The sequence below is a fragment of the Coloeus monedula genome, assembly GCF_965178545.1.
Source record: "Coloeus monedula genome assembly, chromosome: 3".
In the NCBI taxonomy this organism is placed as follows: Eukaryota; Metazoa; Chordata; class Aves; order Passeriformes; family Corvidae; genus Coloeus; species Coloeus monedula.
The window spans coordinates 46,688,019-46,706,084 of NC_138783.1; the positions used below are offsets into that span (position 1 = coordinate 46,688,019).

Sequence of the window (18,066 nt, forward strand, 5' to 3'; positions counted from 1 at the left end):
GTCAAACAAGGTTAAAGAAAATCCATGAGCACATGAGAAAGACCTGCGTGAACAGTTCTGGGCCATAACATCAAGAGGAATGTGTGTACCAAAAGACTATTCATACCCCTCCAGTCACCCTGAAGATGAGTTCGATTTCCATTTACTTAGATGTTCCAACAAGATCAAATTTTCTAACAGTACCTGCTAGAGGATTTGTTCTCTCAAATTCCATGCTTAAGCTCCTGTGCAATGGAAAACAGTCACTATCTTCAAAAATGAAACCAGGTGATCCAACAAAAGTATTTATTACCATTCCACCAACATGAACAGTCAAACTCTTAGAAGTGTTCACCAAAGGCAAAACCAGTCACAGTATTTCATCCACAATTATGAAGACATATGCAATCTTCCATCAAAGAATTCAGTTCTGTTGTTATGAGTCCATGATAAATGTTTCGAAGTCATGGTCTAAGTCTGAAACAAGGGCATCCACAAAATCTTCAACTGAAGGGGATTTCTGAAGCATACCTACAAAAAAGCAAGACAACAGGCTCTTCATAAGGATACTGGGACCTTGACAGCTTTGTCAGTAATAACACTTACTGGTAACTAATCTACACAGAAACAGCTACCAGGTTTCTTTGTCAAGAAAAAAGTGCAATTATAGTGTAGAGGGATTATTTTTTATTTCAAGATACCTGTTCCACATTTTTGCAGAATTGTCAGGTTTCAAGATTGTTAACTGATTTTTATCATTACAACCTTGTTTAAGCAGGGAATTATATCTGTTTTAAAGCAATGTAACCACAGACGCAGTCATTTCCAAATGACTGAAATAAATTAGTGATTGAGAAGGTGTATAAATCCTTATCTGCTAAATCTCAGCTCTGACCAAGCCAGGAAAAAATATATTTTCTCAAAGCATTACGCACCTTACAACCATTTAATTTAGTATTTAAAGTACAGCTATATGTGAAATTTTTGACAAGGCACAAAACATAAACAAAAGCATTTTCAATATTCTGCAGTTTTAGTTTTGCTTTTTTTACAGTACCAGGATTTACCTTTTCTTAGGAATTTTAATTACTCCATCTGTTAGCTGTAGCACTTGGCTACATGATAACAGACAAGAAAATTAGCATAATGAAGAATCATGCTCAAATACTCTGTCAGGTAATTCTACAAAGAGAGAAGCTAAAAATGTCACCCCTTCCTCTCCAGTATCCCAAATTTTAGATGGCATGAGACTATATCCTTTAAATTATTTTCAGATGTTTCTTTGTACTTAACATTCCATAAAGTTGGTCTTTTCACTGTTATTAACATTTTCAAGATTATATATGGAAATTTACTGCATAACTTGTACCAGAAAAAAACCCGAAAAACCAACAGTACAACTGCCAAATAATGTAAAATTTAATCTTTGTACTTCTTTGAAGTGATCTCTTCTTTCTGACAACTGCCAATGTAAATATAACCTTGTTCTACCCCTTCTGATCAGTGTACCTACTGTACATAAATTCATATTCTTTCACATCCTCAACAATATTTGCTTTTGGTGGAAATTATAATTACATGCTGCTAAAAGACCATAATCTTTTACTACAACACAATGATTCAAAACCCATCAGGAAACAGATCAGCTCAAAGTAAATTGGTGTGAGCAACCAAAAATAATTTTCTTACTAAGACCTTACAGAATTCTATTTCAATCTGATTTAAACACATGTTACAACTGTCAACACGAACTGCCATGGCCCAGCAGATTAACAGCAAGCACTAAAAGGAAAACAAATCTCACACTATATATAGATTGACTGAAATGCTGTTAAATGAAGTTTGCATCAAGTTATTTTCAAAATGAAAGAGAACAGAATTAATATTTCCAAGTACTTGATAAGCTTGTAATCTACTCTAATGTTAGAAAAATCTCTGTGGAATTACTTGTAGTTCACAATGAAAAATGGCTTGCTATGTGCTGGGCTGAGAAACAGATGTGTACAGAGACCCAGCTACTAATCTGAGCTCCCCAGGGAGCCATGGCCTCTTGCAGACTCCCTCTCCCGGGTTCCTGGCTGGGGAACACGCATATTTGCTCCCTAACAGCCCTGGAAAAATTCCAGTTAAACTCATATTTTCCTGCAGTTTTCACAGAAGAGGAGACAGTGCCTCAAGAAGGTGACAGGAATGGCAGCCCACTGGAACAAGTACAGTCATTCCTTTTTCACCAGATACCAGTATGGAGAGATGACTAAAATGCTGCACAGATGGTACATAAAGACAGCCATGATAGACATAACCACCACTCCCTGAGCCCCATTATACAAAAATCCCTTTCCAATACTGACTTTATAAAAAACAGTCAGTCTGGATGATGTTTAGCCAATTCTGTGACACACTAATAATTATTCTGCCAATTATCAATAAATTACAAAAGAAGGGCCAATAGTATAAGGATTAGGCAGAAGAGAAGAAACTGAAGCTGGGATTATCTTCAAGGAGATTTAATTTCCCCTCTTACATAAAAATGGCAAATCATAACAAAAACATGCCAACCCTAGATATTACAGAATGGATAAGAGAAATATAATTAACTACAGTACACTTGGGCGTATTTTAGTGCAGCTGAATATAGCCTTACCAAATATCACTCAAAACTTGTTATAAATTGTATTTATTTATTAAAACCAGGTTTGCTTTAAATATGTAGGAGACTCCAAAATTATTCTGGCAATAACAATGTCATATGACCTCCTACCCAGTAGTTCCAGCTTTTGATAACAAAAACAGATTTCAGGTTTCTTGCATTAGTGGTCTGTCGCATTGCTATTTTCCCAACACTGACATCAAAAGCAGACACTAACAGACTTCACTTTTGCAAAGAAGGGATGGAGAGTAACCAAGGTCCTTGCTGAATAACTCCTACTGCAGTGAAATGATAATGCCATATTAAATAAATAACTACAGATTTTAGGGTAGACAGCTCCAAAAGAAACAGGCAATGATGGTATTTCTGTGTTTTAACCTCTTACTCTACACTGATGTACTAAAGAGCGGTCATGTCTTTCTTTAAACACCATTAAAGTATATCAAAGCAAGATCAGCTTTGATATATTGTAAGTACTCAGCACTTCAGTCTAAATGATTTAGTAAGATGTCCACAAGGTCTGATGGTTGCAGTTTTCAAATTTAGGAGTGTATTTTAATACGCTCAGCCCAACTCCTATTTCAGCTCAGTCTCTCCCAAGCCTAAGGCAACTGCATAGCTTATCTTTGCTGCTTTGAAGTTTCTTTCACATTACAGCACTGTGGTTAACCACACCCTTTTGAGAGATGGTTAGCTATAACCTACAATCACTGAAAATTGAGAGAAGAATAAAGCCTGTGGCAAAATTTGGCCTCTGCCCCCCCGGAACACTAATTATTTTGGGTCCATGTAGTTTGAGCTAACATATGTTGCTGTACACATCACCTTTTAGGTTTTATGCATATTTCTTACACTTTCAAAGAGACATACAATCATTATCTGAAGATTTTTGCAGCCTCTTCAAATTACTCCATGAAGTACAATCTGAGGCATGGAAAAGCACATTTTCAAACAGCATTGGAGCAAATGGGTGTTTATTTACACAGCCAGTTGGTTTGGTTACCATGTAGGCAGAGAGCTGAGTATGACTGTCTGCAATGTAATACAGCATCAACAAAGCAAGAACAGAACCTCACATGCATTTTGCACGATGACTTCTTCAGAAGCCCCAAGGGCAATGTGACTGCATTAAGGCTGCAGGAGAAGTGCACTCCAGGATATGTTCCATGCTTTCAGTTCCCAAAACATCTAAGCCAGTAGTTTTCACACTGCAATTCCCTTTCTGCCTATGCACCTGGGTTTCTTTCCAGCCAGGGAGTGCCAAAGGAGGGAGGAATGGCACACACCTGAATCTTGTTCAGACCTGCAACCAGCACACAACTGGACCTGGAAGGGACACCTGGGTTATGTAACTTCAAAGGAATTTGGAATCCCTAATACCATGTAGTCTTAGGAAGGAGAAAATCTGCAAGAGTCATGTGGTCAACACAAAATGATAGAGGAATCAAGTTCTTCTCAAAATGTTATTTGTCCTCTAAGGAAAAATTAAAAGAAAATAGGCCTCTTGGTCAAAGCATTGTTCACCCATTTTCAATTGCTCCTGCTATCCATATTTGTGACTATTTCTGTATTTCATTGACTATCAAGGGGGTAAGATAAAAAGGGTCACTTCAGAAAATGTTTAAAAAGTTTTCAAAAAACCTTTATGATTTTGGTTTTTTTAGAGGAAACAAATGCCAAGAGAGTCAAATGCAAACAACAACAACAACAAAAGTATATTGTGTTTCCTAATTAAAGACTAGTTCAAACAGGAACCTTGTCAGTAATTCTACAGGTCAGATCCTTTATCTTTCCTAATCAGAACATCTATGGAATCATGTTGGAGAAAGATGAAAAGCTAGGGTCATATCCAAACACAAAAGAAAGACAATAGATTGCTTCTGAGAAGAGAATCATAACAAAGAAACTGCATAAATGAAACATGCTCGTGAAGTAACCTGTTATCAGTCAGTCAATGAACATGGCTAACTTCACAATGAGGTACGGAAGCACTACGGAAGGCTGCAGATGTACATCCGAAAGCCAGACATGTGCAAGCCCACATAAAAAACCATCTGAAATAACAACCTAAAGAACTTTTTGAAATAGGGCACTAGTGAGCACAGAATCTGGACTGTTTCTCTGCAGAAGAGTAAAATCAACAAGCTTTAAAGTTTAGTGGGATCTGTCTTTAATCAGATATGTTTTGTTATTTGCTATGCGAGCACAGTTTTGCAACTGATGGAAACCAACAGGAGACAGAAATCCAGTATTCTCGAGTATCTATAATGAAAAAAAAAAAAGCAGCAAGAGGAATCAGAAACTGATTGAACCTAAACAAATTAAATTGTTCTAACTTTTCTCCATAAATTCTCACTTTTGGTAATAAATACAGACCAATCAAATACAAATATAACTTTTCTGATCAGGTGTGTTCTATGATTTAGCTTCCAATAATCCCAAATCAGCAATCAAGCTACTGTCTTGTCAAAACATCTGAGTCACCCTGATTCCATTCTTCAGGGAGTTGTTCAAGCACGTTTGTGAAGTTTTTTACTTTGTACAAATGAACATCATGACATGCACAGACCAAGAATCTGCTGATGAACACTGGTTATTGATCTTGAATATCCTTTAAGATTTCTGTATAAAGAGTGTAGAAGTGAAATTCAGAATACCAAAGTGGCAAGGGAGATAATCTGAAGCAAGGAAGATGTATCCTTAGTGGAAGAGGATCAGATCATGGAACACTTGAGAAAACTGGACATAAACAAGCCCACAGGCCCTGGAGGGATGTACCCCTGAGTTCTGGGAGAGCTGACAAGAGGGCATTGCAAGTCGACTTTCAGTAATCTATTAAGATAGGAGAGGTACCAAAAGACTGGAAAAAAGCAAAAGTCGTGTCTATCTTCAGGAAGAGCAAGCACCAGAACCCAGGGGACTGAGGCTGGTCAGTCTCACCTCAGTCCCTAAGAAGGTGGCGGACCAGCTTATCCTGGAAACTGTTTTCAGACTCCTGAACAGCAAAAAAAAATCAGGAATAGTCACCATGGATTCACCAAAGGCAAGTCATGCTTAAATAACTTGATAACTTTAAATAACTGGCCTGGCAGAAAAGGGGAGAAGCGCACATCACCTCCTTGGACTTCAGTGAGCCCTTTGACACTGTCTTCCATAAGATCCTATCACATGCAAGGGGGAAAGGCAGTTTTACTTCCACAGATTTTCTGTAAGACCATCCACAGATGAATTTTGAAACTTCATTCAAACAGTACTTGATTCAAGGAAGCACACTGCCAGCAACTTCAACATAGCTTCTAGGACATACCAGGAAAAATCAGTGCTCAGTAAAATTAAGAATATATCCCAGAAAGAGATCATAAACACATGTGGACTTTAAAACAATTTTTTCTTTCTCCACCATTATGACTTAAAATGTAAAAATTGGTTATGCTTGTGAAGACATACCCCTGTCTTTCAACTTTTTAATCCACAGTTTTGGGCCACAGTTTTTCAAGGTTGCAAACAAACTCTTCAAGAACAGTAAAGAGAAATAACTCTGGGAAGTCATATTGAATGAAAAGTAACCCTCTAGATCAGAAATGTAAACAGACAACCTAAAGAATATATAGTTGCTTAATATATGATGAGTCTAAGGAGAGCAGAGGTCATGGCCTCAAATATAAACAGATGGGTCAAAGAACTGAAATGTTCCAGTCATGAAACTGTGCCAATCTCATGATGAAATGCAGACACATTACCACTGTCTTCCTTATCTGTAGAAAAAAGTCCCACAAGTTTCAGTCTGCTAAAGTGAATAGAGGCCAGTGAATTCATACTCACCCTTAATATTAAGAATTTCAGAGAAAATTGAAAGGATGAAGGACTTAGCAAGTGCTCATCTTAGGAACAGCAAAAGTAACACTAAAAGGTTTGGTTTGAATTCTGTAGCATTACACAGGAAAGTCTTTATCCTGATCTCATGGATAGATTTGAGACGAGCAGTTTCTCAAACTTGTTTCATTTTCCTAGCGTTCTGTTTTTAATGTATGAACACACAGTATTTTTGCGATGAGTATGAATGATTTTTAGAAGTTCTTTTTACAGATTCAGAAGGCAAATATGGTAGTGAGATGAATAATGAACCATGTTTCTTTCTTACAGTTGTCAGAGCTGCATTTCATGAAAATGTACACTCAAAGTACTGATACAGCCAAAGACATTTTGATGACACTGCAATGATGTGGCCAAACCAAGTTCAACTTCTCCTATACAAAATAACCAGAGATACGAATTCCATGTATGGAAAAATTACCACTTTACTGTATCCAAAAATTATGTAATCTATCTTCCTTCAAGTTTATTCTGAATTCTTTAAACAGCCTTGTGACACAAACCTTTCCAACACTTCAGCCCAACTATCTGTGTATACTCCATGTACCACAAGGAGTTCTACTGACCATGACACAAAGGTGATGACCAGTCCACTTACCAAATTTTTCTTCCATAGATCCAGTGAAAATCATAATTAAACTAAAAAGACCAAATTGGGAAATGCAGTTAAGTTTCTTCCCTTTGCAAGGGAATAAAACAGTTACAGTTTATTTCCTACCTTGAACCATCAGCATGGGCTCCTTTCCACCGCCGTGTGCCAGCATCTCTCTACGATAGCGCTCCCCCATTGCCCTGGAGAAACACAGGTGTTAGAGCCATCTGCAAACACCACCTGTCCAGCCTTCACTCAGGTTCGCTTCTAGGATCTCTACAGAACTCACAGACAGAGACCAAATTTAATTTTCCACCCCAAAACAACTGATGTCATGTTGACTCCTCAAATTCAAATTTCATTAAAAATCACGCTATGAGTAAATGAACTAGACAAATTTTATACATATGAGTGTGTATTGGTGCTTACAGAAGTTAATTTGTGAACAACATTTCAGTCTTCATTGTGCCAAAGGGAGAAGTTGCTCTGTTACAATGTCCTGAACATTCAGCAAAGGCGTAAGAACGCTTACAGTTTGTGACCTCACAATTAACTTCTTAATTTCACAAAGCAAAATGAGTAGGATAGCTATACTTAGCTTTGAAGTTGGTGACATGAAACTTGTTTAATACCCACAGTTGCTTTAATTTCAATAGAAAATTACAAGCAATTAGGCATCTATGAATTTCAAGCTCTCTAATTACGTCTAAATAGGGATTTCAGTGCCTCCCAATTGACAGACCTGTATTTTAAAACATTGACACAATTTTTTTTGCACCAATGAACATGTACCAAAGTACACACACACACACACATATATATATACACACACATGCGTGCTTATTTCCTGCTTTGTAATCCTCATAAAATCAAGAAAAACACCAACAATTAATTTGGATCAAAAAAGTCCACCAAGCTCATTTGTTTCATGTTTTCCAGAAGCAGCTAGCATTTCATTCTATTTAACATTTCTCCATTTTTACCTATCAAATGGGTTCTGAGCAAAACACTGCTTCCACACCATAGAGGCAACAGCCCTGGACATGAGGTAGGAGTAATATTTGGCACCGTAACCCACGAGGTGACTGAATCGCAGCTGCCAAGCCTGTAAGAAAAAAACCCCAAACCCCAGGTTATCTTTTAAATTCTTTAAATTGTTCAACATTTTCTTATGTATGATGGAAGAAATCTGACACTATTAATGATAAACAAATAAGTAAAAAAAAAAGCCACCAGAAATAAATCCCAGAATGAACAATCTTTTATCAGAAGAAGCATTTTTCACCTAACTGCTGCATATCCAATACACTGATCATCGGGATTGAAATTATATATAAACAGGGTCAGAAGGGGAGAAAATCAAGCAGTAAAATAAATTATTCATATCTGATAATAGCTGTGTAGTTCTACTGGTCTTGAACAAAACCCCACAATTACCTTGTTCCAAGTAACACAACATTTTATAATTTTCCATGTGGGCAAGTCCAGTGTCACACTCACAAAAGTTCAATTTATAAACTTTTGTCACAAACAAAATGGTTATTGGGACTTAGGTTCAATACTATAAAAAATACAGTTTTCCATGTGCCAGAAACCTTAGAGGTACACAAACTCTATCCACATGCAATGCATAATTCACAGATTTGTCTGCACATTTTTAAGTGCATATATATTTAGTATATTATAGTCCACAATTATATTGCTATTCATTCATGTATTGTTACTTTATGACTAATTTATTGTCACTTTATGACTCATTCAAGTGATGACAGACTTATTTTTTAATGCTGTTTAATGCTGACTGTTTCCTTATGTTTCTTAGCAAAGAAAATCAGAACTTATAAGAATTTATCAGCCTTATCCTCACAGAAATCAAAGTATTTTTTTCCTTTTTATTTCCCTGACTGCAACAGAATAATTTAAATTGTGACAGACCTCCAAAGGTCATCTGGTCCAACCCTTGCTCAAAGCAAAGCCAGCTTTGGAGAGATTTCTCAGGGCTCTGTCTAAAGTCTCCAGGGATGAAGATTTCATCACCTCTCCAGTGTGATGTGTAAAAGCAAACAGGACCAAACTGAAACAATGTTGTTTCCCAACAGATTCTGGCATATTTTTTGAAATAAGAATGAGTGACTGCATAAAGGAAGGAGTATGAAACTTCCTCTGCCCTGGCTGGCTGTGAGGAAACCAAAGAGCCAAAAAGTGCCCTAACTTATATGTCCTCCGACCCAAAGTCAAAGCTCCTAACATTCTTGTGATATGACAGTTGTCATGGTTTTTGCAGGTACTACAATAAACAGTTTTGAAGAGGAACTAAAAGTTAAACAATAAAGTAATACAACAGATGTTTTAAATTTAAATCCATGGGCTGTGAGATGCTTGTTCTTATCCTACAGTCAGTGGCTCAAATTCTGATAAAGCCAAACAAAAAAGTGAAAGGACATTCGTAATTTTCCAAAACTATTTGTCTTTGACTGGGATTCTTTATCACACTGTAATTAACAAAGTCCTTATTTTTTACAGTTGAAATAAACTATGCTTCTTTATTCAAGAAAGTGCTGATTATCATCTTATTCTCCATTACCCAAAAAGATGTGTGTGTTTTCTAAAAAAGTGACCAACTGAGAAGGTGGGAAAAGAAAGCATTTGGCTTTTATTTAGTCTTTTTGTTTCCTTAAAAGAAAAGAGAACAAATGGTGCCTCATAATCTAAATGACTTGGAACAGCTGAAGAGAAGCAAGTTGCTAGTTCCTTTTCCTGAGCAACACCTACAAATGAAGTTCTCAAAGTTAGCTGTAGTTCAGCCATTCAAAAGTGACATTTTACAAGATGATTATTTCCACCCTAAGACAGGTGTCCAAAACAAATGGAATATGCCATGGGTGGCCAGTTGAGCCTGTACTGGTGACTTATACCACTAGTTAAAAGTAGGAGTAGCAGGGTTAAATGAGATAAAAAAAGGTCTTCAGTCTTCAATTTTCCTATGGGTATTGCTGCATGGTACAAATTCTTAAAAACTATTAACTTTTTTTCTTTTTTTTAGGGTAAAGCCCTGTACTGTATTTCACTGTAATGCAAGTGTGTTAAAACATTCAGCTTGGACAGAGTCTCCAGTTTGCTTTCAAAGGTGTTTTGGTTGCCATGTTTATGCTTTATAGCTATAGTTTTTCTAACTAGTCTCTTAATTATAACCATAATCATTAAGCTAAAAGCACATTTTGAAACAGAGCAAAGAGACTACGTTTTTAGAAGACTGAGCAGGAAAACACGCCAGTTTGTTTTATAGTAAATTTTTAAAGTTATGATTAGAAGTTTCAACTCTCTCTCTGGAATGTGGAAAACTTTACTGATGAATTGGTTTCACATACTCAGAAATGGTTTTTAGGCTACAAACAAAAATAATTTCTAGGAGTTTGGCATAGTGAAGGATATTTCTACCTCTCCCAACAGAAAGGAATTACTTTGATAATCACATAAGCTGTAACTATGACAGTATGTCTTCCCTGAAACCTCAGATTACACTGTTCACTGAAATGCTCTTGGCATTTCATGGTCTGCACCTAAAACAGCTCATCTGCACTTCCAGGTTGATCAACTGTTCCATTCATCAGGTTTGTAGAAACTCTGTATCACAATTAAGCAAGGAAAAAAGAACAACTTCTCACCAAGCTGTCCAAGACCAAAAGCTTGATTTTAAAGTCTGCACCTACAACAGCCCTCAGTACCGTCTGCTTAATTTTGTTTGACCTTGTCTTTGCTTTACTAACAAACTTCACATTGTTTCCTTTCAAAAGAGAAAAGGAAAGGATATAGAAAGACCAAGGAATGCCACTACTCATCTCTCTCACTGCATGTGGGGAGGCTTGCAAATATGATGAAGTTGAAATTTCAAAAATTCATTTAGAACAGGACAGTACCCAAAACAGAAATGGAGGATGAGTCAAACTGAAACTAAGATTGTACTCCCATTGCAAACAGCAGTAAAGGAAAACCAACAACAAACAGAGCTATTCCCTACTGAACTTTGAAGCCTATATTCGATTTAATTTTATATTTTTTAACCAGTACAGATTTTCTCCACTCTAGAGCATGAATAACTCTAGCATGTCATCATTTCCTGTCACTACTTTTGTCCCAGTCCTCATACAAAGTTCCTGATCAGGAACTCTCAATCTTTAATATTATCCAAAACCTATTACATTACTCAAGTACATTTTCTACTTCTATGTCATCCCAACAATTAAATTTCCAAGACTGGACTTAGCTACCTATTAAAATATATTTAAACATTAAAACACCCATCCTCTACCCTAATTCACAAGGAGCTACCTGCCCACATTAAAAAAAAACCCCAAAAAACCCAACTCTTCCTCTCCTACTTCATACAGAGGAGATTACAACCTAGGCAATAAAATGTGCAAAAAACCCAAGAATGGCTACTGCTCCATTAAAAAGTCCTATGATGAATAAAAAGACACCCCCATCACTGTACATGTATTTTAAACTAAATTATTGACCTTCTAGCATAAAACCTCCATTTCTCTGTGTTAATAAATTCAGCTATAGATGCAAGATGATTTGATTTCTTGTGTTATTTCCAATGAGGAGTCATTTCTCCATTAGGGGAAAAAAAAAAAAAAGACATATCAAATTCCCTTTTGGACAAGGTAAAGGCTAGACATATAGAACTAGGGCAATCTCCTTATTAAATGTTATATTTTTGGTAAGCAGCTAGAAAGTTAATGAAGACTCTGAGTAATCACTTACTTCAAAAGTTCCATGAACCCATTCCAGGAGTTTATAAAACAGTGCATTTTACAGCATAGCCCATGGGTTATGATAATATGCCATCCACAGGTCATGTTCATGCCTGCTTTTTATTCAGCACAGCAGACTGCAAAAAAGGTGTGTGACTGATCCACTGCTGTTATTAAACAGGCTTTTTTTCCACCAACATGGCTTTTTTTCCACCAACATTATCAATCTTTTCTTATAACTATGTCTGAAGCATTTCCAAAATTCCATGTGCAATGGCTTTCCACCCCATCATGTAAAACCAAAAATACCTTACTGATACTTTTGTATTCTTACACCTTATCAGGACTTTTTTTAAAGTCCTTCAAGAGTACATTCTTAGGGTAAGATTCAGTTCATTTTACTTTAGCTACCTACGTGTCTTGCCCAAACTAGTCACATAGGCCTCCTTTATAGCAGAAGACAGAAATATTTATCCTGTTACCTTTTGAGAGGATAGGATTACTGCTTTAGGAGAAATCGGAATAATTTACTACACCTTCTATCTTCTATTCAAAAGTTAAGTCACTTCATTCATTTTAACAACATGGTAGGATTAGTTAAACTGAACTATTTTGAAGGCTACATTAGTTCAGGATTCCATTATCTGAATTTTAAATTTAGAACTGTTAATATTGTCACAAAAATAATCTGATATAAAAATTTAGATGTGATGGTAAAAAGACAAAATTGAAAGAAAATCCATAGGTAGCTTAATATATACTAAGCTAGCTTTTGCTTGAGTGTGGGTAAACATTGTTCTGGGGACCTCCACTAATTACATCAGGAATCAGTGCTACAAGATCCTACTACATCTTTTGAAAACAAATCCTACAGAAATTCTTGACTATTGCTTGGACTTTTCAAAACGTTCTTCTAACAGTTTCTGCTGTGACTTTAGGTACTTCAAAGTATATTTATGTCCCTTTTGCTTTGCATCTTAAGACAAAAACACAAGTGAGAAACTGAAAAGACCCAATACTAAATTAAGGAAAGTATTTTTGTCATTTAAGACTTCTAATTAGAAAATGTGTGCTACAGTAATTACATCAATGAGCACGTTGTTGAATTGTTTCCATGAAGAACAATATTTGACGGAGATGATATCTGGTGCCCTCCCCCTTCTTAATTAAATTATTTTATGTATTTATATATTTATTTATATATTATTTTATTCTGGCAGGAAACCCAACAGAGGAGCAGCCAACTCATCTGCTTCAGGGGCTACTGGGTGGAGAACTCCTTGTGTCTGGCACTAACTTGATACTACTGCTCCTAATGCCCTTGAATTTAGCTATCAGCATGGATGGAAAACTCCTGAGAGTCAAGGGGAAGCTGCAGGCTCTGGTTTCTTGGAGGCAGGAGAGAATGGCAATTAGCATGGGAATCAGCACAGGCTATTTCCCTCTGCTGAGGCCAAGGTTTATCAGTGCCAGTGGAAATCCAGGACAACACTGCTCTGCCATGCAAAAAAGCACACATTAGCCAGTGCTTTGAAGATGTCCTCGACTCATTCTCACTTGATGAAATGGTTTAATGAGTATTGGAGTGCAGATTGCAGACTGTTTGTGCCAGTAGCTACCTCTGGGGAAAAGCTGGAGCACTCCCCAACTGTAGAAACAATTCTCTCCATACATATGCAGCGGCTTGCTTGGTCAACTCACATTCTATATTTTTGACCTGAACCCCTCTAAGTTTTATAGAATTACATCATCATCCTTCTGGAGTTTCACAATAATAATACAATGCAATAAAGAACCACTTTCTTTCCTGCAGTTTCTAATCTTGCTTAAAATAACAGAAAACTAATTTCAAGAAACCTCATCTCGTGCTGTGCCTCTAACTCACTTAGTATCAATACTCTTCAGTTTTCCAGGGCTGTGCATTTCTGTGTTAGGAATGGAGAGAACACAAAGTAAACCAAACCAGAGACACCGATGACATTTCAGAAAGCGAGTCAAGCAAGAGATTAAGATTTCAATTTATAACACTTCCATGTTTTTATTATAAAATGATAAATAAATCTAGCAAGGCAGGGAATGTAAATATTTTTGCAGTTGTTTACACTTAGGAAGAGGAAAGGAATTTAACATGCAATTAACCACTTAGGTGATTTCAGATATGTACCATATGGTCTTTGAATTGCTTAAAGAAAAATATTTCATTTTTATTTATAAACTATTCATGAATTGGAGCTGCTTATAGCAAAATAATTTAGAACTATTTACTCTATATTGTCTTCTCCCCAGAAAGGGACTGAGGGAAGGGGGATGTGGGAGATAATAAAGAATACTGACATCAAAAATCTGTATGTATGATTTCCATTGCTTCACAATCTTTAAAAGACACAGAGATATAAAAATGGATTCCTTATTGTGTCCTTTAAGTGATCTTATTTGGACAAAATAAGAGACAGTGTTACTCGTAAACATTGTAACTAGTCTTTAAAGTAAAATATACAAAATTTGCAAACATACAATTTTCAAACAAATCCTTCATGTCATACCATGTAATTCTACACAGGTAGACACACATGCAATACCCCCTCTTCAATTACAATTAATAATTTCTATTATTGCCTAAGATTTAAATTCATAAGTAGAATCAGATCACCACTGTTTCCTCTGGGTACAGACTTGCACAGAAGCTCAAATTTTTAAAATTACTTTTCCAATTAAACCTGATTTTAAGTATTGACCTATTATTTTAAAATAAACATCATGAATGCTGCTTAAGATAAGCCCTTACAAAAACTGAAAAATATCTTAAGGTGTGTGACAACTGCAAAATATATTTGCAAGTACAACTTAACCAACTAAATTATCTGAACCAACACTGGAAGATGAAATCACCACCTTTTTACAGTACCATTTATTTACTATCTTTTGCTAGAGCCGTTCTAGATTAAGGGATGGATTTGAGGGATTATGATTCTAATCCTTAATCTGGCACAAGTGCATTGTGAACTTAAAAATTACATTCACATCCCCTCAGCCACCTTCTGTGAAGCAAGGGTGCTAATATTTCCTCTGTCTTGTTCTTTTCTGTTTTGACTTTTCATAGAAAGGACAGTCTCCTGCTGCATTTGAAGAGAATTTCGTTTCAGACTCTCTAGGCTGTGTTTATGGCAATGATGTATTCAGTTGTATCTATCACTGTCAAATATAGCTCCAGTACTGCAATCCCAGGGGGGAAAATGATTTGTGAGCCATGAAAAACAGAACTATAGCAAACTAGATGAAGCTATCTGTTTTTTTCATATATATGTAAGATATATCTAAATATATTCAAAATGTTAACAGGAGACGTATGCAACTACTTCCTGTACTGTTCCTTAAAACGCTCTACCACATGGTAAATATCGTAAATACCATCACTAAAGTACGTTCGAGCTTCATGGGGCTAGCACTTGGAAAAAGAATTTCCTTAAAAGTGCTTCATATCTTAGGATAGCTGTAAACACTCTAGTGCTGTAGATAGTTGCCCAGTGAATGGTGTCATGTTACCACCGGAAAACAAATCTTAACAGTATTTGCTATCAGCATTTTCTTTATCATAAAATGAACTCAACTCCACAAAGACAGAAACCTAAACAAACCTTGAAAGGTGACTTTAAGAGCTTTTGAAAGTCCCAGCATCTACTTTAATACTGACCTCAGCAGGGCACCAATCTTTTTGAAACTGCTTTTAGCTATTAATTATTTATAGAACCATTACTTCCCCAGAGTTCACTGTGCCCTCCTTTATTAATCTTTTCCTCAGACTCAGACACTTCAATTTGATTTTACAGTATACTTTTAAGAAGGCTCATATGAAAACTAATCCAGGGACTTGCACTCTGCATAAACAACTTTAGTTTCCAACATGGCAAGGTAAAAAATTACCTTGAAGGGGTTACACAAACTTCAAGAGTTTGAGTAATAACATATGACTTCATCTCTCTTCAAAACACTCAAAAAAGTGGAATATGAGCAACATCAGGACCTCTCAAGTAAATGAAGAGGGAGAAAAAGTGGAAAACTATACTCTATGAAGGTTCTCGGCTTTACTATGAAACTTATGTCTCTCTGATCTACAACAGTGGTTTCTTTAAATCTGCCTATAAGAGAGATGCAAGACACACTGGGTGTCTGCTTCCCTCTTCAACAAACAAGGGAAAAAATTAACAATACTTTAAAAGATTAGATACTAACCATAATCACATTTGCTATCAATTATATCATCTTCCCCCTCTACTTGCTCATTAATGAGAAACAAATAATCACAGCCTCAATTCCAAATAATTTTTTCATAAAGGTTTTCAATACCACTCGTGTGCTCATATAATTTTCTCTTTGCTAGCCAAATGCTCAATTTCCTTAACTTTCCTCATAGCTCATGGTTCCAAGCCTAGTATCTTTCCAAAACTGCTTCTCTGTAATTCTTTCATTTTTGCTACATTTTTTTAAGAGGTAGATACCTACTGGACACAATACTACTAGTGCTAACTCCCCCAAACCAAATACTAAAATATATTTTAAAAAAAACACAGATAATTTCCTTTTCAGCATCCCACGTATAAAAGCATACTCTTTGGGCATTTATTGTTCTTTAAATCCTTATTACTTAAATTGCTTTCCCAGTGCAAACTATCTTTTGGTAAATGATTGAGAAGGGTCCTGCCATGACATCCACTGGCTCCTTCAGAACTCTGCGATGAATCCCATCAGGCCCTGAGACCTGTGAACATTCAGTGTACACCAATGGGAAATCACTGGTCCTGCACTCATAGTCCTCTGGGAACTGGACGCCCAAGGTCTATTACTAGCATTAAAGACTGAGAGAAAACAATGCATTGAATCACTCTGCTTTTTCTTCATCCTATTAGTCAGATGACCATCTTCAACAAGTATAAGCCCAAAATTTTCTTGAAACCTCATCTTTCTACTAACATTCTTTAAAAAGCCCTTTTTGTTATCTGAAGCAACACTGGCCAGTTTCAACTCTAATTGAGCTTTGGCAATTTGTGTCTTCTCCCTGCATAAAGGCTGAGAGAAATGGGGTTGGTCAACCTGGAGAAGAGAAGGTTCCAGGGAGACCTTAGAGTACCTACAAGGGCCTGCAAGAGAGCTGGAGAAGGACTTTTATTAAGAGCCCGTAGTGATAGGGCAAGGGGAAATGCCTTTACATTGAAAGAGGGCAGGTATAGATTAGATATTAGGATGAAATTTTTTACTCTGAAAGATGCTGGACTCTGGAACAGGCTGCCCAGAGAAGCTGTGGGTGCCCCATCCCTGGAGTGTTTGAGGTAAGGTTTGGAAGGGACCTTGAGCAACTTGGTCTAGTAAAAGCTGTCCTTGTCCACAGTAGGGGGGTTGGAACTGGATGATCTTTAAGGTCCCTTCCAACCTAAACCATTCTGTTATTTTGTGATAAACAAATCACAGCTCTGTACTCTTCCTGCAAAGCCAGACCTTGCTTCAAGAGACCATACTGTTTCTTTTTCCTCCTGAGCTCAAACAGGACTTTCCTGATCAGCCAAGCTGGCCTTCTGCACCATTTGCCTGACTTACACCACAGTGATCCAAATTCCTTGGATAATTTAAAATCTGTTTTTTAAAATTTCTGCAACATTTGCCAACTGAAGGAGTTTCTATAAATAATTTATCACCTAAATCATTAACAAAACCATAGAATGCAGTAATTTCTGGACAGATTCCTGGTGATGTCCACTTAAAATGTCCCTGTCTGAAACTAAGCATTCACCTGCTTTGTCAGTGTGTTTTCTGTGTGTTGACTCAGTCACAAATCTACAGTTTGGTTGTACAATTACGATTTGCAAGTGTCAGAAAGCTTGCTAAGCATAGAGTTATGCTATCAATTACTTACTTCCAGTTTCCAAGACCAATCAATATCTTAGGAAGAAAGCGGATTTTTTTCATCTTAGGCAGCTCTTCGCAAAACTGGGGTTATTTTGCTCACTTGACTGTTCTCAAGGTACCTATGAGCTGCTTAATAATTGCTTCTACTCCTCCTTGAGTGACAAAATCTGAACAATTAGTCTACAGTTCCCAAGTTCTTCTCCCTTCATAAGATCAGCTATCATAACACCACTTTTTCCTGAGTTTGTGAGTGATAATTCCTCCAAGTCACTGACTGTTTTGACAAGCTTAAATATTCTGACAATCAGACTAAATCT

General features: G+C 36.6%; 1 protein-coding gene across 1 annotated transcript in view; it reads right to left on the minus strand.

Annotated features, from left to right (window-relative positions):
• Window positions 1-268: 268 nt before the first annotated feature.
• Window positions 269-18,066, minus strand: part of MIPEP (mitochondrial intermediate peptidase) — a 68,527-nt gene continuing 50,729 nt past the window's right edge. Inside the window, exons 17-19 of the mRNA XM_082277605.1 lie at window positions 8,078-8,199; window positions 7,221-7,294; window positions 269-510 (exon numbers count right to left, since the gene is read on the minus strand). Of these exons, the coding sequence (XP_082133731.1) occupies window positions 416-510; window positions 7,221-7,294; window positions 8,078-8,199 (291 nt within the window). The 3' untranslated portion in view covers window positions 269-415. The remainder of the gene's footprint in view (window positions 511-7,220; window positions 7,295-8,077; window positions 8,200-18,066) is intronic.